At 42.4% G+C, this 24,711-nt stretch overlaps 1 protein-coding gene and 1 pseudogene across 1 annotated transcript in view; one reads left to right on the plus strand and one right to left on the minus strand.

Moving 5' to 3' along the window:
• NECAB1 (N-terminal EF-hand calcium binding protein 1) overlaps positions 1–24,711 on the minus strand; it is a 59,075-nt gene that overhangs the window by 9,396 nt on the left and 24,968 nt on the right. The window contains exons 4-7 of the mRNA XM_066624399.1: positions 21,007–21,032; positions 16,771–16,868; positions 3,523–3,659; positions 2,587–2,699 (exon numbers count right to left, since the gene is read on the minus strand). Coding sequence (XP_066480496.1) covers positions 2,587–2,699; positions 3,523–3,659; positions 16,771–16,868; positions 21,007–21,032 — 374 coding nt within the window. The remainder of the gene's footprint in view (positions 1–2,586; positions 2,700–3,522; positions 3,660–16,770; positions 16,869–21,006; positions 21,033–24,711) is intronic.
• On the plus strand, positions 8,137–8,253 carry LOC136650238 (5S ribosomal RNA; annotated as a pseudogene).

Raw genomic sequence — 24,711 nt, forward strand, 5'->3', positions numbered from 1 at the left:
ATGGACCTTTTACTGTGCTGATATTACCTTGCTGTCTTTGCACTTCTGTCAAGTGCAGGAGAGGCTGACGGGAGTTGCTGTACTTCCAGATGGGCACTGTACACAACCAGAATCGTGAAGAGTTTTTGGAAAATTTCCAAAATACTACTCATCTTCAAAAGCAGCACCATGTAACTATATCCAGATTTAGAGCAACTCTGTATACATATTGTCACAAAAAAAATAGTTGCCATCCTGATCTCAGGTACGCATGCATAACTTTATTTGATATCTATGTTGTCAGGAGTAGTTGTGACAAAATATTGCTGTTGTGTGTGGGGGTGTTAGAGGGGTTCATGCCTCCCTGCTGCCTGAATCCTTCCAAATTTGTAGCCTTTGCACATGCAGCTAGGTAGATAAGGGAGCAGGGTGTGTCAATGAGTGGGGGGAAGGATGAGAGAATGTCCCCTATGGATGGGGAGAGCTGCCCCAACCCTTCTCTTCACTTACCTAGAGCACAGTGCAGAGCCTCCCTTTTTGATGTTGCTTCTGTTTTGAATGAGCAGAAACAGTGCAAGCTGGGAACTTATTCAACACAGAAGTGGCACAGAGGAGGGAGGCAATGCACCACGCTTTAGGAAAGGGGTGGGTCCCATATCACCCCTCCCTGCTCACTTGGTGCTTCATAAGCACTGGGTGGGCAGAAAGAGGCAATCTAGAGCTGCTTTTATTTTCCTTGCCCCTCTTCCCTCCAGCAGTGACAGGTTGGAGAGGGTGGCAGACAGCCAGGCTGGGGGCTTGTCAGTTCACTGCCATTCCATGTAACCATTTCGGCTCATTTTGCGGTAAGGCCAGCCTGTGTGTGTGTTTGTGTGTTGGGGGGAACTCAGTGAGTGGGTAATTTCTGCTTATTCTTTTTACACTGAAATGATAATATACAAGGAGAGGCCTTTAGTGCCTTCTGTGGGAATAATCTTTTGCAGCAGAAGCTGAAGCAGAAACTCCAGAGGGAGTTGAGCTTGCAGACTCCCACAGTGGCGTCACTAGGGTTTGCGTCACCTGGTGCGGGACACCAGCGCATCAGCCCCCCATGCAGTGGGCGGGGCCCAGATGGTGGGCATGGTGATGTACCATCACTCCGCCCCCCACTGGTTTTTTGGCTGTACCTTTTGATAGAACACATTCTGCATGAAATTACGCATTGATTGATATATAACATGATGGTATTGTTCCTCCAAACTGTGATTTTAGTGATTTTGGTCACTAGTGGTGTCACCCCCCCCCCCAGGGTGTCAACGTACTAACATCTTATTGCAGCAGTTCTCAAACTTTTAGCACTGGGATCCACTTTTTAGAATGATAATCTGTCCAAGACCCACCAAAAGTGATGTCATAGTGGAAGTGACATAATCAGGCAAATTAAAATAAATAAGTATAAATAATTAAAGTAAAACAAATAAATAAGCAGAAACCAGCCCTGGTCCACCAAATGAATTTCCTCTGTAGCCTGCCTGCAATAACACCCCCCTCCAAAATAAGTAAGGTTTTCAGCCCTACCCAGTGCCCAGTTCAATTTAAGAACTTCTGTTTCAACCAGATCACTGTCAGGATCCTCCTGGCTTTGAAAGTCTCAAAAAAGTTCACCTTATCAGCTGAAACCTCTGCTTTGATCCTTTTTAGTGGTGGGGGGGCTGCCTTCTGGAGCATTTGTTGAGCTTCAGTTCTATCAGATCAGGACCATTCTGGTGGCTTCACATTCCCCTTTGCCTGGCCTGACCACCAGCCAAGGCACGTTTGCTTACTCACTAGTAAATGTGACTGTGAGGCTAAGTTTTTCTTTCCATAGGGCTCAATACATTTGTCTGCTTGGAGGGAGGGACTTCCTTCTCAGGTGTTTTTGGGGACTGCATTCATTGGATCAGGACCACTGTGGTGTCATTGGATTCCTCTCAGTCTGCCCTTTCTGATGGACTAAGGCAAGTTCACTACTCACAAGTAAACGCACGTTATGGCTCACTTTCACTTTCCATAGGGATCCATGCATTTTTTGTTCTCCAGGTTTTTGGCCATAACTTTTGATAGAAAGGAGATATTTCACTCAGGTTTTTTGCATTGCATTCCGCTCAAAATTCTGCATCCAACGGTATATAATATGATGGGGTTACTCCTTACCACCGTGATTTTAGTGTGTCAGCCCCCAGTGCGCATCGCCTGGTGCCGCCCGCACCCCTGCACCCCCTAGCGATGCCACTGGACTCCCACTCCACTGCAGTCAGCCTTCCTCCCTTCCAACCAGGAAGTTTTCTTCTGGTTTCGCTAGAGAGCCAAATAGACTTGACTTTCCCCCAGTCCCACCTGCACTGCTGTCTTGGATCATACCACAGTAGCCATCTGCCCATGTTAAGGAAGAACTTCCCCTTTGGTGAGTACAGAAGGCAGAAGCAGCTACAGGAACTGCTGGACATTGTCCCAAAAGCTGCTTCTTGCTTTGAGTACATATAGAAAGTAAAGTTGTGCTTTAAGATTTGAGAGCCCTTAAGTGGACAATCTTTATCATCATCCTTAACCACCACTGGAAAATTCATTGCCTCTCTTGAATGATATTACCTGCATTAAAAACTGGGCTAACTGGAGAAAAACTGTTGTTCCTCTGGAGTCTTCGACTTAAACGTCTTCCTGGCTGCTGAATTGTGAGCACTTCCGGTTTTGTTGGCCCCTGTCTTTTTTTTATTAAAAAAAAAAAAAGGTTACACAAGCAGTGAGTTTATAGGCCAGTTTCATGATTAGGAATCTGTTACTTTCAAGGCTCTCCATGTATTCACATCATTGGCTAGAAACGGTAAGAGAATATTTACAAACATTTAAATGCTAAGTAGCAAGGATCTGTCACAAACGTGGCACTCATCATAGCTACTGGGAGGGAAAGTACTGGAGAATAACCTTGCATAGAACCTAGAAACAGGAAGATCTCAAAATGGAGTACATAAAGGTGTCTATTGCTCTAGGGAAGTGAGAAAAGGGCTACCTTTTGCGTAGTCATTCAAGAAAAGCATTCCTGTAAATTGTGATGTAAAGAAGTTCGGGCCCAATTCTATCCAATTTTCCAGTGCCAATGCACTGCACTTCGTGGTGCGGCAGCAGTTACAGAGGCCTCCTCAAGGTATGGGAACAGTTGTTCCCTTAACTCAGGGCTGCATTGTGGTTGCACCAGTGCTGGAAAGTTGGATAGGATTGGTCCTTTAGTCTTTGTGTAGAAAATATGGCCTCCACAACAATCACCTAGGGTGCCACATGTGCAACCCACTTGGCATCGAGCTATATTTCTGGTTCAACTACGTGCACAGCACTTTATCTGTGACTCCTGTATGTGATCATGTGAATGGCCACAGCTGCTTGTCTGGCAAACAGGCATTCTGAGGACCAAAGCAAGTGGATGCAGGTCATTGTGGTTGAATTTGACAGACAGATTGCTTCACTCCTCATTCTGTATTAGTTTCTTTCCTGGACCACTCATCATGGAGTGTTGCGAAGGGGGAACCTCACTTTTCTTGACGAGTTTGTTCCTCTGTAGTTTCCATGGCGCACTCCAGGGAGTTGTGGAGAGACTGTAGCTGATTCAGTGTTTCTTTCAGCAAAAAACGAGTCACGAACTGTTCTAACTTAGAAGCCTCTTGATAATTCTAAAAAGAAAAAATGAAATATGAAATAGACACCAGGGGAAAGGAGAAAGAACATTTCAACCTTGTTTATTCCTTCTCTCGAAGCACAGCTGTACACAATCCCAAGTCTGCAAATCCATAGTGAGGAACATGTCATACTGTGTTTCTAAAGCTACTTCTGCAGTTGATTTCTGTAGGAAATAGAATCTCAGACTGTGTGCTGTGAGACAACTGATGGTGTGCCTCATGTTATTAACAGCTGCCACAAGAAGTACAGGGGGCTCCCCATCCATGGATCCCATATCTGTGGTTTCATTTATCTGTGGATCAGGTCTGTGCATACCTTCTCTGGAGGCAAGGGATGCTGAGCTCCCCTTGCCTCTGGAAGGTGTTCTGAGCCCGGCAGAGCTCTGCCGGGCTCAGAATGCCCATTAGAGGTTGAAAAAATGTCATTTCCGGTTTTTGGCTAAAAACAGGAAGTGACATTTTTATGCCTTTAAAAGGCATCACCAGGGCCCTTTGGGGCTTCCCCGTCCTCCTTTTAAAGGCATAAAAGTTTAGAAGGTGAACTCATCAAGGACCTTTGTATTGTGTCTTGATGGCCCTTGATGGTTCAAGATGGGTGTGCCTATTATTTTGCAAAGGGTGCAACAAAGGACTACTTGATTGCTCACCAGGTCTGTTTACTTATTTACTTGTTTACTTCATGGAGTTTGCAGTGGAGTTGGTGAGGGAAGCCAAAGTTGGATTCACCCTTTTATGTTCACTAATGACTTTGTTCAAAACCAGGAAGATCCCCAAATGTGCCTTGTTTACAAATTTAAATCTGTTCACCAAGGTGTAGCTAGTCATGGAATTTTCCAAAAGGCAAGACTTTTCCTAAGCTAGCCGACTGGGGAGGCAGTGTTGCTCTGGTGAGCCAAGGACTGGCTGCTTCCCTAAAGGCCTGTGGGACCTGATGCTTTCTTGCCCTCAGCCCAAGCAAAATGCCACTAAACAGGTCTGGGTCATGCTCATCTAGTATGCAACCAGCACTATTTACATATGTATAAAAATGTGTCAAGCAACAGTAAAAAAAAAAAATGTCAGGCAACAGATCCCTTGGCCAAACAAGCAAGGAGGGGTTTGTTCCTAAGGGATCTCCTGCATCCAGAGAATCCCTAGGAAAACCTCATATGGGAGGTGGAGGAGAATAGGCTTTTCCAACCAATGATGCTTGTAAAGAAGTGATGGAGTGACAGACTCAGCTGAGTGCATGACTCATGTTTGCAACCATAAAGGTGGGCTGGGGGAGTTGGGTAGCCCCACAATGGTGCATGTAATGGAAATGCAAAAGATCCCTCAAGGTGATAGGGTGCGATATCAACACTGGTCCCTTGCTCTGGCAGGCAAGCATAGGGTTAATCCCAGGGCTCTAACTAGTAGTGGGTATGCTGCACAGCTGCAGCCACTAGAGGCAACCGGGTCCTTAAGGGATGAAAGCAGCACCTGACCAAAGAAGGGTTTGGTGGGTAGTAGTAGTAGGAAAGCTTGGAGGGAGGGGAGAGAGAGACTGAACTGATTGATTAATAGACTGAGGAACTAATGGCATATGGACTAATGGACAGATGGGTTAATAGACTTCTGAGGATTTCTGGACCACTGGAGATTGGTGTGTGGCTGCCATGCCCAAAACCTGCTGAGGACCAAGGTGTTGCTATAGTGACTGGAGAAGCTGCTGTCAGGAGAGGGGAGGATCTCTGCATGTTGAACAGGTGAGCTACCCTGGTGGTGGGGTCCTGCAGTGCAAAACCAGGGCCATTGTTGGGGAACAAAGGGAAGCTAATTAGCTTAAAGTGGGCATAGGCTCTCTAGGTGAAGCTTGGACTAGGAATTTGGCAAAACGGTGCTTGACCTGGCTTGGCAGTGCTTGACCTGTCTAATCTCTGGTGGTGGTTCTGGTCTGTTCCATGCTTGGTGGGGAGGTCTCCTGGGAGCCTTATGTGTGCTACCTTGACTTCTATGATAGAAAAAGACAGCATATACATGTATGGAATAAAATAACTCAGGGTGCCTTCCATAAGAATCACTTTTTCCAGAGATTCTTTGTTCACGGCACTGAATATCAAGTGTGTGTTTTGCTTCTAAGCCATGTGTACACACTGTTCAGCTTACTTCTCCCTGCTGGAAGATCAAGCAGTTGTTGAAATCCCAGCTGCTAGGCCACCCTCATGGATCATCTGTGTTAATTGCATACCTGGAGGCATTAAAATTGTTGCCTACCCTTAGGCAGTATCCATGAACACTAATCAAGCCTGTGATAGCACCAATCAAAATAGCTGCTACTAATAGAGAAACTCCTGGCAGGGTAGATTTTCTGTCACTGCTGTTGGCATCGCTCTGAGGCTGACACTAGCTCTGTGTGAAGCATTTGTAATGGCCTTTTGAAAGTGACAGAACACATTTGTACCAGTGTGCGTTTGTACCAGCAAGGCTAATTTCTGCCTCCCCCTAAATTATTTGACATGGCTGCTCTAATTGGATTTAAGCTGCTGTATCTGGCAGTCTTTAATTTCATTGCTAGAAGCTTTGATTCCCTGTGACATGAGGTTAGAACAATCTATGAAAATGCTGTCATGATGGGCAGCAAGGTTCCAATTCTCTGACAGACGTTTTGACTGTGTGAAATGATTGTTTTTTAATTAATAGGATTATTTGTGACAAATGAACAAAGTAGTTATTGGCAATCCCATTACCAGAAGATCGGCCATCCAGGTTGGGTGTAGGCAACATATTGTTCACAAGGATAGAAGGATGATAGAAGGATTTCAGTTTCTGCAAATATTATAAATCACTTCCTTTTACAGGGATTCTGAGGAGGTAATTTTGATAGTCTGCAAATCTGGGAAAAATCCCAGAAATCTGGGAGGATGGCAGCAAATTTACCCTCACTGAAAATGCACTCTATAGCCAATTTTAAAATTTTCTAAGCTTTAGTTTTATGGGCTTTTTAGTGTTTGCTGGTTCTTCTGCTCTTTGCTCCTAGATTTAATTAGGTTTTTTAGATTATATTTTAAGAGACTGTTAATATTTATATTTTTTATATTGTATTTTATGTTTTATTGGCTTTTTGTAAGCTGCTTTGAATGCCTACTTGGGAGACAAAGCGGGATAAAAGTTTGTAAATAAATAAATAAAATATAGTTCTGTCTCCTTGAAAAGCATTTGTTTGCAGACACAAATGCTGTTCACAGGGAGACATGGGAAAATTTACATTTCAGATTTGAATAAATTTACATAAATGAATATATTAGAGATGGAACTTATATGAATGAATGAAGGTCCTGCGATAGCTCAAGGCCTTTCCTTTGCTGCCACTGCTGCATCATAAACATGAAGCAGCAAGCAGTGGAGGGAGCCCTTGTCCCATAGTTCATGCGAGAGATCGAACAGTCACTCTCATGCTGAGAGCAGTTGCATTGGGCCAGCACAGGCTCCAGCAAGTCTCTGGAGGGCTCATTGGAGACTGGTGGCTTCCCACAGGCCGAATTGGGAGTCCTCAAGGGCCACAAGTGGCCCCTGGGCTGGGGTTTGGGCACCCCTGGTTTAGAAGTTTGAGAGAACCATTATTTTGGTTTTCTTCTTTCCCATCCTATCCAGATGTTGGGGGGGGTGCCTCACCTCAAGGGTAAGAAACACTCCTCTTGTGCAGATCCTTCCCACCTATTTATTAATTTCATGCATCAAAGAAATGGGAGAGGGTAGTTGCATTAAAGGAAGTAAATAGTATAGGTTAGCATGTGGGAAACTGACACAAGAGGGCAGAAGTTTTAGAAGTGATATGCTTTGTCCCAAACAGATACATATTATCCCTCTCAAAAGTCTTCCTTGTTGCATATACCCTGATCTTTAGCCAACAAAGTTCCCAAGGTGGCTTACATAAAATAAATCAAGGGGGAATAACTGCAACACAAAAGAGGTGGAGGGAGGCAATATGCCTCACTAGCTTCTCCTCCATCTTCTGACAAGATAGTTGGTAGTTTTATGGCCTCTGTGAAATGGGAGGGGCAATTCCAGCTTTAAAAGCAAATAGAGGTGGTGATGGTAACTCATCTTGATGATTTGTCCATATACACACATCATATATTTATTTTAGACTTTTGGCAATCATGCTGTATAAAAGGGTGTACTGCTGTGACTTCTTGTGCAATCCAAAATGGTGGCACCTGGGAGAGCCAAGAAGAGGCTGCCTCAAAAGAAGGGTGCTGTGACTATAGTAAATTTGGGAACCGTTGCACTTAAAGTTAATGTGAAGTTGGAAGGCTGGGCATGAGCAAAGAGCAGTGCCTGATCAGTTGCCTGGCTATAGCTGATCAGCAGCTTGATCAAATCTGACTTGGAAGCTCAGCTACAGAGCACCCAATTTGGGAAGGTGTAGCAGAGGTCTGTAAAATGAATGAGCAGCTGATGAGTTTTGACTGTGAAGTACTGAAAAATGATGTCTTTGGGTGCACGCCATGGCAGCAACTGTTACCCTGCACATGCCTGATCTTGTCTGATCTTGGAAGCTAAGCAGGGTCAGGCCTGGTTAGTACTTGGATGGGAGACCGCCTGGGAATACCGGGTGCTGTAGGCTTATACCATAGTCTTTTGAGACTGAAGTGAAACATTTCACTTGGGGGAGTGAAAAATCTCTTCATCAACAAGGCAAGTGGGGACCTTGTATTGTAGCAAGAGGAACCCAGTTTTGACTCTGTGCAAATCAACCACATAAGGAGACACGCACACACCTGGAAGTTCAGTGAGATGACACTGGTGTGCTGGGCAGAGAGTTTTGTATTCAAGTCCTCACTTAGCCACAAGGTTCACTGCGGTCTGGGAGAGAATGCCATGTTTTGTGTCATCCTGAAATTGAGGATGACACAAGCATTTTCTCATTGTTTTTGTATTGATATGTGTACATTCAAAGCTTTTTGAAAATTGTTCCAGATTTTTGTGTGGCTTTGGTTCAGGCTTTCTGTGGCTTTGGATTTGTGTAGCCTATTTCAGCACAACTACATCACAGGGTGATTGTAAGGATAAAATGTGGGGAGGAGGTCACATATTGAGCTCATTGGAGAAAAAGTGAGATGAAAATGTCATACGTAATTATTACCATCTCCCCATTTTCTTTAAGACCACTGCAACAACACTTGTCTACTATATTTCTATCTCTTGGATAGGAAAGTAAAGAAATCAGAAGCTGAGAAGCACATGATTGTATTACTGCTTCTTTTTATAAATGCCTAGTAGGAATACATGTAATTGCATTGTTCTGGAGAAGTGATTTTAACTGCGTTTTGTGCTTTTTGATATTGACTTTTTTGGTACAGTCATATTAAAAACTGCCTATATTGATTTATGTGGGGGTATTACAGTTTTGAGAGCTGAATCTTCACAGCGGCTCTTTGCCTTGCTAGCTGTAATATCAGGCATTGGTTTCTCAGCACCAAGTCTAAAACATGCACATGAACACAAAGAGTAGTCGAGGAGTTTGTATTCTCCTATGCAAGGGGAAATACTTGCCAGTACACAAGAGGATCTACTCATAGCTCTAGATTGCTTTTATCTCCAGTTCTTGGTATTTTTTTCATCAGTTTTGTAGCCTTGGTCTCCAGGGGCCATTGGCTTATAAATAAAATACCAAACACTGTGGCAAGCTGCCGTGTTACATGACTTCACACAGCTGTATAAAAATATTAGATTTTAAAGTAACTACCATGGCACTTGGAAATATATTCCGTTCTACTAGTGGCATAGCTAGAAGAGGTGAAAAGCACTAAGTTTTGCAGGGAGCCTCACTATGGCATGCAGCCCCTCCCTATCAGAGCCATTCTGGACTAGGAGAGCAAAACTGAGGAGTTTTGCTCTCAAGGCCAGAATGGCTCCAAAGGGGGGAGAGGGGCCACTTATACACCGTGTTGAAGCTCCCTGCCAAACTTAGTGCTTTGCACCCCCTCTAGGTATGCCACAGCTTTCTGCTATGCATCAGGAAAACTGTCTTTTCTCCCTTTAGATGAAATTACATTTTTCATATCTCATTGTCAATTAGATAATCAGTATGTCAGTACATAGATTCATGCAACTAAGAAATCAGTGTCTCATTCAAGTTCGAATCAAACTGTTAGGCATACGTGATACTTCAAAACATCTTTCCTTTTTAGAACAATTTATAACTTGCCTTTCCTATCCCAGTGGAAGTTCAAGGTGGCTTAGGGCCCAGTCCTATCCAACTTTCCAGCACTGATGTAGCTGCAAGGCACCCCCAAGGTAAGGGAATGTTTGTTCTTTGATGAGGACTCTGTGACTGCTGCCCTACCACAGAATGGAGCACATGCCCCATTGGCACAGCTGCATAAGTGCTGGAAAGTTGGATAGAATTGGGGCCTTAGAGAAATATATCTTCCTAAAGACTTAGGATGCAATTCTACACATACTTACCTGGAAGTAAGTCCCAGTAAAATAAATGGAACTTCTCTATAGATATGTGCTGCTTGAGAGACACTACTGGTCAGAAGAGACAATGCTTTCCTAGATGTACCAGTGCTCCAACTCACAAGGCAGCATCTTAAGTTTGTATTTAAATATAGCTCAGTGCAGTAATGCATGTAGACTACCTTAGGTTCAATACCTGCTATCTCCAGTTTACAAAAGGATCTCAGAAAGTAAGGATGGACCTCACTTGGCCAACCCTGCAGGACTAGTCTGGAGTCTCTAGGAAGCAGCATCATTCTCCATTCATAGATCAGATGGATCACGTCTGACCTATTACATAGCAGCAAGAGTCATGGAATTTGCTTCTTAGTAAATGTACACAGGATCAGACTGCAAGCCTCGTGTGTTCACTGAAGCTCACATCTAAATATAGCTCCAAATGTAGCTACTGCAGAAAGGGAAGTGCTTTTAAGGATCTGTTGTCACTATTTGCTTTATCAAACCCAGCATTTTGAGAAAGTGTGGTCTAAAAATGTATTTGTCTCCATCAGGATTTGCTCAGACATCTCACTTTATTTCCTAGCAGCACACATTATAAACCAAGAGAAAGCAATGTGAAAAATGTTGGCAAAGAACTAAATGAAATTTGTCCATGTAGAGGATCCATAGAAAACTATTTGGCTGAAAGATCAGCAAGGTGAATTAGACTCTCATGCTAATGATATAAATGTTAATAACTAGTAGCAATCCAAGGATGCGTCGGAGGCAGCGCATGTGGAAAGCGTTCAGTTTCCTCTCCTGTTGTGAGCGAAGAGTCCATGACTCACTGCAGTACAGAAGTGTACTCAAGACAAAAGCTCTGTAGACCTGGATCTTGGTATGTTCCATCAGCTTCTTTTTGGACCAGACTCTCTTTGTGAGTCTGGAAAATGTGGTAGCTGCTTTACCGATGCGTTTGTTTACCTTGGTATTGAGAGAGAGTGTCGGAGATCATTGAGCCAAGGTACACAAAGTCATGGACAACCTCCAGTTTGTGCGCAGAGATTGCAATGCAGGGAGGTGAGTCCACATCCTGAACCATGACCTGTGTTTTTTTCAGGCTGATTGTCAGTCCAAAGTCTTGGCAGGGCTTGCTGAAATGATCCATGAGCTGCTGAAGATCATTGGCAGAGTGGGCGGTGACAGCTGCATCGTTGGCAAAGAGGAAGTCACGCAGACATTTCAGCTGGACATTGCTCTCAGTCTGGAAAGGTTGAAGAGCTTTCCATCTGATCTGGTCCGGAGATAGATGCCTTCTGTTTCAGTTCCAAAGGCCTGCTTCAGCACGATAGTGAAAAAATCCCAAACAAGGTTGGTGTGAGAACACAGCCCTGCTTCATTCCGCTTCGGATGTCAAAGTCCTGCTTCACTCCACTTCTGATGTGGAGCCATCAAAGACTACAGTTCCCTTCATGTCCTGTGGAAAGACCTGATGATGCTGAGGAGCCTGGGTGGACATCCAATCTTGGGGAGAACCTTCAAGAGGCCATCCCTGCTGACCAGGTTGAAAGCCTTCGTGAGATCTATGAGGCTATAAACAGTGGCTGTCATTGTTCCCTGCATTTCTCCTGCAGCTGTCTAAGGGAGAATACCATATTGGTGTTGAACCTGTTGGCTCTGAATCTGCACTGCGATTCTGGATAGACACTCTCTGCAAGTACCTGGAGCCTCTTCAGTGCAACTCAAGCAAACACACAGTCCTGGAACAAGCTGGAATCCCCAGCATGTATACAGTGCTGAAACAGAGACGCCTGTGTTGGCTTGGTCATGTCATGAGAATGGGCGATGGTCGGATCCCAAAGGATCTCCTCTATGGAGAACTTGAGCAGGGAAAGCGCCCTACAGGTAGACCACAGCTGCGCTACAAGCATATCTGCAAGAGGGATCTGAAAGCCTTAGGAATGAATATAATAATAATAATAATAATAATAATAATAATAATAGGTATTTATATACCGCCTTTCTTGGTCTTTATTCAAGACTTTATTCAAGGCGGTTTACATAGGCAGGCTTTTATTTAAATCCCTTATTAAATAGGGATTTTTACAATTTGAAAGAAGTTTCTTTCTTTCAAGAACCACTACATTCAGGTGTTTCATTCTGATCTGGCTTCACATTCTGGCCTCCATCCTCCCACGCTCAGAGCAGATGGAATAGCTCGGCTTCAGCTTGTCAGCTGCTTCAAGGTTGCACAGTGCCGGTGGCCTCGGACTGGCGACCTTGTGGATGTTATCTTCAGGCAGATGGAGGCTCTACCCTCTAGACCAGACCTCAACAGATGGGAAACCTTGGCCTCTGAGCATTCTGCTTGGAGGCAGACTGTGCAGCATGGCCTTTCCCAGTTTGAAGAGACACTTTACCAACAGACTGAGGCAAAGAGCCAAAGAAGGAAGGCTCATAGGCAGGCAGACAGACCAGGGACATACTATACTTGCTCCCAGTGTGGAAGGGATTGTCACTCCCAAATTGGCCTTTTCAGCCACACTAGACACTGTGCCAGAACCACCATTCAGAGCGTGATACCATAGCCATTCAAGACTGAAGGTTGCCAACAAGTGAGTAGCAATCTCAGAAATGTATGTACCAGAAGACACTGCAGTGTAGGGATTTAGTTTAGTCCGTCAAATGGCTTGAGTTCTATGTTGTTCATTCTCTCCATTATCAGATTATATTGGCAAAACACAAATGATTGGCTGTGGCTTCCGTGACCCCTGTCCACTACATTTTGAAAGACAAGTTTTGCTCTTCAAACTTCAGAATAGCTGCAGCAAATACAATTACAGTATAAAGTGTTGAGGGGATCTTTGTTGGCTTGTTTGAAGAAACAATTTTGTATGGCTTATGCAGGTTTACACTGGATAATAAAAAGCTACATAAAATAAAAATAACAAATTGGCATATTTGGGCTTTTTGTGCTGGTCATAAAATAGAACAAAGCAACAAAATAATGAAGCTAGATATATTTTCTTTGAAAGCATCGTGTATTCCATATTTAATACTTTGTTTTGATAAGTCAGAGAGAGGGCTCAACACAGCTCTCAGCATTTCTGCAGGCAAATTGTAACCTGAGAGATGCACTTAGAATCTCTCCCCAACCAGTAGTTAATCTAGTCACAGTTCCGTGACAAACAGCAGCATCTCCAGGAGAGAAGTAATGGGATTTTTATGCCACATTTCTTCCTATCTCCTTCCTCTCCCCAGACGCTCCCCTCTAAACACCCAGGACTCTCACTGCCCTGCCTTCCATGTTCTGCCTCTTAACACCACCACAAGGCATTAGGCCAACATGTTTTTGTAAAACATCTCTAGCATTCAAAGCCAGCCCTTCAAAAGGAAATGAGATTTGATTTCTGCCTGGGCCACAGGTGTACACATTTGGTTCCTGCTGCATATATGTTGGGCAAAAATGTTAATGCATGCACTATTTTAAATCATTTTTTGTTTTGATCAAAAACTGTTTTGATAAGACTAGGAAAATTCTTCAGGGAAAATGCACACCCTGTGGCTGAAAGCAAGGGAGGCTTTTCCTGAGGATGGAGCTCTTACACCACTGCGGAAAAGCATACGTTCATGCTTCAGCTGCAGTAAGACACAACTGAGATGGTGGTGCTTCAGTGATCCATAAGAATAAGCTGAGACAGTCATAGATTACATAAGTACGTAAATACTACTTTTTCATCCCCAGTTTCTCAGGTTGCACTGGAATATAAACTTACAGGCACATGTGCCTTTTATTTTCACATTAACATACATTACTATGTACATTCAGATTACTCTTGGAAATATATTTATTTCTGAATTTGTAAACAGTATTTAGTTTACTGCAGAAGCAGTCACTTCTGCTTTAAAAAAAATAAAAATTGAGTCATTAAGTGGCAGAGTCAGATCTCCCACATCACACTTACAGCAGATACTCACCTATAAGTCGACCCCACAGATAAGTTGAGGGCAGGTTTTGAGCCAACAATCATGGAATTTTCTATGACCCTCAGATAAGTCATAAGGGATTAAACTTAGGGGGCGTGTCTGACTATAGTTTTGTCTGATTTTAACCCAGGCCAGATCCTGAAAAATAGCCTACCACTAATTGTTACCTAAGAACTGTAGTGCATGGAGAGCATGTGTTGTGGATTCTCCATTCAAAAGACATGCTGTGAGACCCAGGTGGCTGCTGCCAAGAGCAGCAGCACACTCATAAGATTTATTTGGAGATGCAGTGATGGGCGACATAACAATTAAAGACAACTCATGATGTGATCAGTGATATGCAGAGTGATACAGGGCTGCCAATCCTTGTATGTTCTTTGATTCTCAGACTCGGATGGCTTTTCAATATTCTTTGGATGCTGCAATTTTGTCCATCAAATAGTTATTGTATACATAACTATTGTACCTGAATACAATAACAACTTGAATACATAACTATTTGTATTTGAATACAAATACATCCATCAAATAGTTACTGAAATGTTCGTTGAATAAACTCAAAACTTTAGTAAAGTGATATGTTTTAAAATTCAGCTCTTTTCAGTTTGAAAAACCGGAGCTTGTTCTTTGAACAAGGGCAAAAGACAGAAAGCTGTGCACTTGAGTTCGTGTTTTGCTATTTGCAAGAAGTGCTGATCTGTGTTGATCAGTTGTTGACTGATTCCCCATCCCCACACTATTCCATTAGCACTGATACCAAAGATCAGTGCTTCATTCAAGAACCTGACCTGCACTTCTCAAGTAAGATGCACATAAAATGATAGCTTTGTGGCTCTGGAGTGTCTAGTTTTGTCACTGAGAAGATCTAGTATTTTATTGACTCTAGTATTTTGTTGACTTTAGGCTGCACTGGTAAAGTCTGTTACACAAGTTTTTTTCAACAATTTTTTCCAGCACTTGTGAATCCATGAGGCAGCTGTCTGAAATTTGCCTAGAAAGTTGCTCACTGGTCCTGATCCCACAAAATGGCGCAATTCTGCACCAAGGGGGGAGGGGGGAGAACATGATATTGCTAAATAGCTTCTTGCATTTTAGGAAAATGCTCAACATATGCAATCAATATAGAAATGGGTATATTCCACGAGTACAGGTTGAATGTTTGGAGAATTATCTTGAAATTAAAAACCTATACACTTGAAAATTCCATTGTGGTTTGCTACAGAACAGGATTTTCAAACATAAGTGCCTTGTAGGAAGACATCTAATCTAGCATGCTTTTTCTAGCTGTAGCCACGCAGGTTAACTTTTAGAATTTCAAAAAGCAGGCCTGAATACTTTTGATATGTTAAACCTCATCGCTTATCATCCCTAACTTGAAATAGTTCTTGAACAATTTCAACCCAAATTGGGTTAAATACAATGGTCATCTTTACACAAATAGCTTTTGATTGGTTAATGAAATGGTTATCTGCATAAACATTTATCAAGAATTTTTATCCAAATGAAAATATTCCCTGGGAAAATCCAGTTGACCATCAAGAAGGATTTATGGAAAGAATGAATGGGCTGGAAAATCTAAATGATGCCCCCTCCCTACAGTTAAAAAAAACCAAACACCAAATAACTGACAAGTTGCCTTCTCCTTACTGGCACCCCAAGTTTGCTGTCCAAGGCAGCCTGCCTCTCTCTGCCCCACAGCAGGGATAGTACCAATGTCACCTCTTCCTGCCTCCGTGAAATTACCTTTCTGCCTCACAAGCCATCCCATCTTTTGTGTCCTCCCTGCTATCACCTTCGGTTCAAGGATCCATTGCAATGGCCAAGTGCAAAAACCCCCAGCCTCTCTATTCTGCTTCCAAGTACTTGCATCTTCTTCAGCTGGTGTGACCCTGCCTGCAATCAACAAAGAATATCCTATAATGTCTTGGGCCAAAAGACCAGGGCCCCCAAACTGCTAACTGGGTTAGGAGCCATCTTTGAAGTGTTCGTTCTTCTGCATTTAGCAGAGGGAGAGCAATTACCTCATTTATCCCAGCAAAGCATCTTTTCCAATGGCTGTTTGCTGTTGTCTTCCCACTTCTTTTTAAGACTGTCTTTCACCCTTTGGGGGACCAGGACTTTAAAAAATTTGTGAATTTTTATTCTTGCTATTGTTGAAAAGTGTTACAGAAGTACTCTTAATAAGAGTCATAAATCGGCAGGAGAATCTACAAGCTCACCCTTTCGATACAGCTCCTATCATTTGCCAACTGGCCCAGAGTTTGTTATCCTAAGCCAGCAGTCTCCAGACCACAGCCTGCTGGCATAATCATCTCAGGCACAGCACAGGGTTGGCACAGGGAACCTTACTGTTCCACCCCGTTGCCACCATTTGTCATGCCCAATCATCGCAGAACCTTCTGCTGGGCACTCTCTTCCACTACATGTTGCCCCAGAAGTCTCTGTGCCCTGATTTCCTGGGGAAGCAGCTTTGGCCAGCACAAGGCTTTGTGATGACTGAGCGTGACAAATGGTGGCTGTGTGGCTGAATGGGAAGGCTTCACCACTGCCACTCTGTGCCCATGATGATTGTGCTGGTGCCCTGGATCTAGTATGTGAGCCAGAGCTTGGAGGCCCAGGCCCTAAGCAAACCAGGTCAAATATTTCTTACAAAACTAATTCCCATATTTAATAATCATGACGTTTAAAGACAAGAAATAAAATTCTCTCCTACTTTCTTGGTTGTATCCATTGCCTTCAGTATGGCAACGTTGAGGTCTTCCAAGGCAGACAGCACATTTTCATACTCCCCCAGGTGCTGGGAGAAGTATTCTAAAAAGAAATGGATACACACAGTTGAAGTGAAGGAAAGGAGATCCAAGAATTAAAATTAGAAATGTTTATATGTATCAGGTACGGTATAATGAGAAAAGTATCTATCCTGCAACAGAAGACTTTTTAGTCACTACTGGAGAAACATGGTGGCTCCCTGGCCACTGCGTCTTCTAAGATTAGAAGCAAGAACTTGTAGAAGGCAAGGTACAGCCATATTGAGGAAATGAATGAAAGAAAAGGCAGCATCTCAAATGGTCGAAAAGCAAGAGAGGTTAACTTCAAGCAGCTGCCAGTTTACTGTAACTAAATTTGTACAGTCTATAGTTGCTCCTCTATTTTATCTTCCATACAATAGAAGCATCTCCTTCACATTGCCCCAGCTAATAGCAGGAGGACAGTGTTCAATCAGGGAAATGGACAGAAGGGTTAATCTTCCCTTTCCCAGTGCTGCAGGGCAAGGAGGACAGGGCAGTCACTACTGCTTAAAAAAAAAAATTGAGCCATTAAGTGACAGAGTCAGATCTCCCACATCATACTTACCACAGATACTTGTCTATAAGTCGACCCCACAGATAAGTCAAGGGCATGTTTTGAGCCAACAATCATGGAATTTTCTATGATCCTCGGATAAGTCGGGGGTTAAACTTGGGGTGTGTGTGTGTCTGACTATAGTTTTGTCTGATTTTACCCCAGGCCAGATCCTGAAAAATAACCTACCACTAATTGTTACCTAAGAACTGTAGTCTAATTAAAAACATAGTAAAAGATCATAAGATACATTTTTATTCTTTTTAAATTCTGGTCTTCACCACCTTTTTGTAAACACTATCAGAGTAAGTGCACTGTAAACTACATACCAGTAAATCAGTGGTTCCCAACCTGGTATTCATGTACTCCCAGGGACACTCAACAGGACCTTTAGGGGTACTTGAAAAAGAATGGAATAATGGCAGAAAAAGGCAGGCCGTGCTCCAGAATGCCTTGCAAGGCAGGAAGGGAGATAGCTAGTTGGCTGTGAAAGCCCCACCAATAGCTAGTTTTTTGTCATCAATTCATCTGTGAACCAGTGATTGAAAACCAGTACAGTAAAAAAGCTGAAACATAATATGGAAAGTGATCAATCCCCCAAAATTTCTCAGCACACTTCTGGTACAAAACAGTGCAAAGGCAGAGCCTTCTGTTCTTCAAACAGATAAAAAGAGAAAATGTGATGAATGCACAAAGTTTGGGCTTTCTTATGGAGGAGATGAGGGCTTGTATTATTAATTACAAATATTTTGCTAATATGAAGAGTACAATTTATGGAAATGGGCTGCCAAGGGATAAGCAAATGAAAAAGGTTGGGAACCACTGCAGGTGAAACATGAATCAATTCCACCTTTAAGGTGCCTGGTGTGTTAAGCCAGAAGCTCTACATACAACCCATAACACATAACTGTGCAATTCAATTTACAGCAGAGAGATGAGATATTTGCAACCCTTTTTACTCAGAAGTAGACCCACTGCTTTCCATGGGTGTTATTCTTAAGTAATGGTGCACTGAATTGTAGACTGGGATGGAGGATCCCATCCTGTTGTTTCAAAGAACAGACCTGCTTTGCAAGCATTTGCAAAGCAGAACCAGGCTGTAGCAGAAGAAAGGAGAATAAAAGGTTAACTTTGGCTGGAATGTCCCAGGAAAACTACTATAGTAACTAATGAGGTTCCTTTCTGAACAGAGAGAGGAAACTGTTCAGAGCTGAAAGGCTCTGCCCTCTGATTAACCAGGAGATAAGGCAAAGTGATAATTGGAGCTTGATTACTTGGCAAAAATTTCAAGTTCTATACCTGAGTATCTATGGTAGTTTATACCGGGTAGATGGGACTGGATAGCCTGGGAAGGCAGCTCATCTGAGAGAAGGAAAACTCTGATCCCAAACCTCCACTGCCTTGTGGCTCCATCCAGTTATGGAAAAGGCTTCAGGAGTCAACCTCGAGGCAAAATCAGGAGCAGGAGTCCCTGAGGCAGTTCATGGCTGAACACAGTCACGTTCTGGCAACTCCTGCGATGCCGCTGGAACCAACCATAGTGGCCTCTGCCTTTCCATTGGACCATTTCAGCAACGTGGAGAGGGGGGATTTGCTGCATGGGTAACAGCCTATCCTCCATACCTACTTTACCCAGGCTTCGCGCACTGGAGAGGACACTCTGTTCCAGAACCACCATTCAGAGCGCGATACCATAGTCTTCTGAGACTGAAGGATGCCAACTTCCATGGTAGTTTGGTCTCAAGTTAACAGAAAATCAAAGTTACACAGAAGATGAACTCACAATTTCTCCAATTGTAAAAAAAGAAGGAACAATGCAAGGAGGTAATCTATGTGACAACCTAAAAGGCTGCAGCTTTTTTTTTTAAATTTAAAGTTTAAAAAAATCTAGCTTTTAGAACATGGCTGGTGGAATCCGAGTTTCACAAGATCTATAGTGTAGCCGGAGGGAGGGTATAAGGACAGAAGATGCTGCAACTCCCCATATAAGCAGCTTCTCCCAGTCACCATTGGAACCATTTGATACAGCAATAGCAGCATGCAGAGCACTTGCGCATTGCCGTTGCTGCCCCAAATGGCTCCCATAGCAACTGGGAGGAGCCACTTCCATGGGGGGTTGTGGCAGCAGCTGTACTTACCATGCCACAGCCCCCTGGTTACACTACTGCACAAGAATCTTCGGGCAATCTCTTCAGGTCCATGAAGAGTCCTCTCCATTGCAACAGCAAAAGCAAGGACACAAAAGTTGTGTGAATCCAGACAGGGTGGAAACAAATGGTCAAATATAAACTGTTTTACATAAATAGATTACACGCATGCTATTTAATAATTTGGGAAGCATGGAAGAAAATTACTACAATCAATGGATATTTAGGCACCTTGAAAGGAATCCAAACTACTGAGCATGATGCTTTGTTACTCATGCCCTTCCATCAAATATCAAAGCAAGATTTAGAACGGAGGCTAATAAGCATATGAACTCTGCATAAGCAGCAACAGTGTGGAATCTCACTCTTGAAGATGAAAAGAAAACAGCTTGGCAGAGAATCCATGGAGTCATTAAATTATCCAGATGGGAGAATGAGTTGAAGATGGCAACATAAGCACTTCAAGGCTGAATTAAACTATTTGCCTCATACACTGAGTAAAAGTGGAAGGATATTTAAGCAGTCATTTTAAAAAGGAGATGGTGCATTTTTATTAGGAAGAGGGGAAAATTAAATATAGAAGACTGAGAGCATTCCAGAAGTAGCTGTTTGCAGAATACTGTATTAGGCTGAGAAATTCCAGAGTTCAGAAGTGCAAAATAATATGAAACACATTCCTGAAGATTTAGATTCCAAATTCTATCTTTTGAGTTATTAATACACATGATATAATTGGGCTTTTAAGATCCTCTCATCCCAGAGAATGGACAAGGGATGGCAATTTCAGAGAGAGAGGATTTGCAGGACAATTCTGCATATGTTTACTCTGAAGTAAGTCTCATTTTGTTCAATGGAATTTACTCCCAGGTAAGTGTGTCTTGGATTGTAGCCTTAGAGCACAATCCTAAACATACTTACAAGGGAGTAAGTCCCATTAAACAATGAGACTTACTTCTGAATAAATATGCATAGCATTCTGCTGTTAGTGTGGGAGCAGCCCAGCTGCAGTACTTTAATACTACAATTATACAGAAGAGAGAACACTAGCAAACTCTGCTTTTATGTCAATAGTTTCCAGAAGTAGTAAAAGCTTTCATAGTCAAAATACTCTCTTCTATGTAAGATACATAAACTCTGACCTCCAATAAAAATATTTTTATTATTAAATAAATAATAAAATAAAAATAAAAATAAAAATTTAAAATAAAATGAAAATAATAAAAATATTTTTTTTAAAAAGCTTGTGCTTAAAAAATAGACTTGAGGTACATACAACTGCAAAATTATCTTGTCATACGTCATATTAGCAGAAACAGTTTATTGATCATAAACATCTGCCCTTGGAGTTCTTGGCTATTGTATAATCATGAGCTAATTCATAAAATGCAACTTCTTTGTCAAGTGTGTTACCCCTCAAAAGTCATAAGTCTGGTAGTTTCATTCTAAAAAAATGTACTTACCGAACAGCTCTTCTGTGTCAAGGTTGCTGAAAAGGGAAGGAAATCATCATATGAGTGGTATTGCATTTTGTTAGTTACATTTATTTATGTTTATCACCTGTTCTATTCTGAAGGTGCCAGGTGGGAAAATATAGCAAAAATTTGCCCAAGAAAATATGAATTGATGCCATGAAGTTTTCTCCCCTTTTCCTGATTCAGTTCAGCCAAAACAAACTGGTCAACTATGTATCTGAACAAGCTGAACTTTGGCCAGTCCCCAATAGGAAGTAGATTCATAACTCGGGCAGCTATTAAGAATGAAGGCTCTTGCTGAACAAACCTGATGGCGACGTTAACATACCCACCAAACCAACACTTCGTAGAAGAAACTAGGGGTAGTTACTACCATTCTGGTTCTAAGGATCACTCTCCAGGACCTTCTCTCCCCCCACCAAAACATGTTGCTTGAAGTTTCAACTTCATCTCCTGTATACTGTATACACTGACCATGCAAATCGATGGTAAGGCCACACCTGGAGTATTGTGTCCAGTTCTGGTCGCCGCATCTCAAAAAAGACATAGTGGAAATGGAAAAGGTGCAAAAGAGAGTGACTAAGATGATTACTGGGCTGGGGCACCTTTCTTATGAGGAAAGGCTATGGCCTCTTCAGCCTAGAAAAGAGGCGCCTTAGGGGGGACATGATTGAGACATACAAAATTATGCAGGGGATGGACAGAGTGGATAGGGAGATGCTCTTTACACTCTCACATAACACCAGAACCAGGGGACATCTGCTAAAATTGAGTGTTGGGAGAGTTAAAACAGACAAAAGAAAATATTTCTTTACTCAGCATGTGGTTGGTCTGTGGAACTCCTTGCTGCAGGATGTGGTGATGGTGTCTGGCCTGGACGCCTTTTAAACAAGGGACGCCTTTTAAACAAGGGATTAGACAAGTTTCTGGAGGAAAAATCCATTATGGGTTACAAGCCATGATGTGCATGTGCAACCTCCTGATTTTAGAAATGGACTATGTCAGAATGCCAGATGCAAGGGAGAGCACCAGGATGAGGTCTCTTGTTATCTGGTGTGCTCCCTGGGGCATTTGGTGGGCTGCTGTGAGATACAGGAAGCTGGACTAGATGGGCCTATGGCCTGATCCAGTGGGGCTGTTCTTATGTTCTCATGTTCTCTTATCTTTACAGTCGATCTTGTTATAAAGTTGTCGGGCAGCTACTTGCACTCTGAAATTGGGGCACAGAGCCTACTGGTACTGGACAGTGGGAGCAGCTGCCTGGTGCAACTTTCTGACAAGATTGGCTGGAAAGATAAGCAGCAGCATGGAACAGAAAGGCTTTTTTTCTGGTACCAGATCTGGTGTTTAGTGCCTGCTGAAATAAAGGAACAACAATAACACTTTAATTAAAAGGTATATTAAAAATTATACAAGATTTGAACAACAAAAACAAAGTAACTTACAATAAAGAAGCACCTGATTTGTCAAAATGGCAGTAAGGACAGTCCCAATGGGGTGATCTATGGAAAGGAGTTCTAAGCTGTGGTGCTGCAACCAAAAAGGTTCCATTCCACATTCCCGCCAATGGCACCTCCAATGAAGGCAGGAATGGAGTAAGGCCTCCACTGATGACTTGGTGGGTGGGAAGGTTCATGTGGAAGAAGGTAGTCCTTGAAATATAATGGCTCCACAAAGAACAGTACGGCACTAGTACAGCCTGAATGTGACCATTACACATTTGTTCAGGAAAAAAAGATATTGCTGGTGCCTCAGTTGAAACTGTATGAAAGCTTTCTTGAATATTGCCATTACCCTCCAAAAGCAAAGGAGAGGCCAAAAATGTGTTCAGGTTTCAGATCCGATCCTGCAGGAGGAGGGTAACCTCATTCAAAACAGGCTGTACACAGAACCCCACCAGTTTTTCTAATGACCAAAAAGCACTACTAATTAACTACTCTTTTGCATCCTTTTAGATTGTGAGCCCTTTTGGGACAGGGAGCCATTAGTTGTTTGTTTGTTTCTCTCTGTAAACTGCTTTGTGAACTTTCTGTTGAAAAGTGGTATATAAATACTGTTAATAAAATAATAATAATAATAAAGTTACAGCTTGCTAGCCCACATTGAGTCCATCACTGATCTCAAGCACTGGTTCAGGACTGCCACTGTCTAAACCAACTTTCCAGTACCGATGCAGCTGTGCTAATGGGGTGCATGCTGCATTTTGTGGTGGGGGAGCAATCACGGAGGCCTCTGGGCTGCATTGTGGCTGTATCAGTGCTGGAAAGTTGGTTAGGATTAGGTGGTAAGCCGTTTAGGAGTTCACAGCAACGTAATTGTCCCTGGAAGACAATAGGGAGCAAACACAGATGTCAGAACACTGGTGTATGTACAATGGTGATTTTTAATTTATTTAACAACTTTTAAAAAAATTTTTTACCTTAAGGGAGATGACATTTCTTAACCAATGCTTAATTTATGACTTTAAGTACAGGGATTTAAGCCTACATCAAAGTCTCATTCTCTGTTCTGGAAGTCTTTCTCTCTGATTAGGGCATGAACATAAGAACAGCCCCACTGGATCAGGCCATAGGCCCATATAAATACCTGTTTATTATTATTATTTTTTATTAGTCCAGCTTCCTGTATCTCACAGCGGCCCACCAAATGTATGTTAGAATGCAGCTCACATCAATGTATATACAAATGTATATTAGAATGCAGCTCACATCAGCTGTAACTGGCTTGTCACCCATTTAAAACATATGAATGGAACATCCTATTTTATTAGAATACAGAATGGAGCAGTTGTGAATCAACATAATAAGGCATAATTTCTCAGATGCATCTATAAATCCAAAACGCAACTTGTTTCTTTGATGGCTCAAAAAGCTGCATTGGCTGTGCAGCTGGCAGCACATTGTATCAGTTTAGTCCTGAATGATGCCAAAAAGACCAGAAACCAACAAAATGCCATTCTATGAAATAGGAATTCCAAACTCCTAAAGAAGGATTGCAAGTTGTGACATCAGGTCTTAGGCAACAAAGCTTCAAGGGACCCTGTTGCAGCTACAGTGTCATCTCCACCTTGAACATGTCCTCTGCATATGCAAGAAAAATGCAAGGCCTTTATATTTTCTTGCATAAATTTGAATATAATCATTATTCAACAGGGTTCACATATTTGTTTATAATTATGTGGTTTTCTTTTAAAGGACACAAAGGAGCATTCCAGACAAATGACAGTATTTACAAATTTCCACCTTCATCAGGCCCAGATTTCTCTGGGTGAAATGGATAAGAATCTCAAGAATTGTAAAAATACATGCATCAAAGAATATAAAAAATATGAAGGTTCTGAAAAAGTGTAAAAAGGAGAGGCATAAATAGGGCCACAGATGAACATGCGCATATATAATAAAAAAAAATTAATTTTAATTTTTAATTTTTAAGCATAATTTTTTTAAAAGCATGAGACATGGCAAAAATACCAGAGATGAAAGAAAGTCAGAGGTATCGTATGAAGTGGACACGTATTGCAATATTCATGTATTCTGGCGAAGACAATATGAGTCACCCATAATTTTGACAGGGCAGTGGCGTAGCTAAAGGGGGCAGAGGGAAAATTGCCCCAGGCTATAAGCTGCCTGGAGGCAGCCAAGCGGCCACCCTCCACCACACCCCCTCCATAATTGCTGCCCCCATCCCTGGGGA

This window comes from Tiliqua scincoides, chromosome 4 (assembly GCF_035046505.1).
Source record: "Tiliqua scincoides isolate rTilSci1 chromosome 4, rTilSci1.hap2, whole genome shotgun sequence".
Classification (NCBI taxonomy): Eukaryota; Metazoa; Chordata; class Lepidosauria; order Squamata; family Scincidae; genus Tiliqua; species Tiliqua scincoides.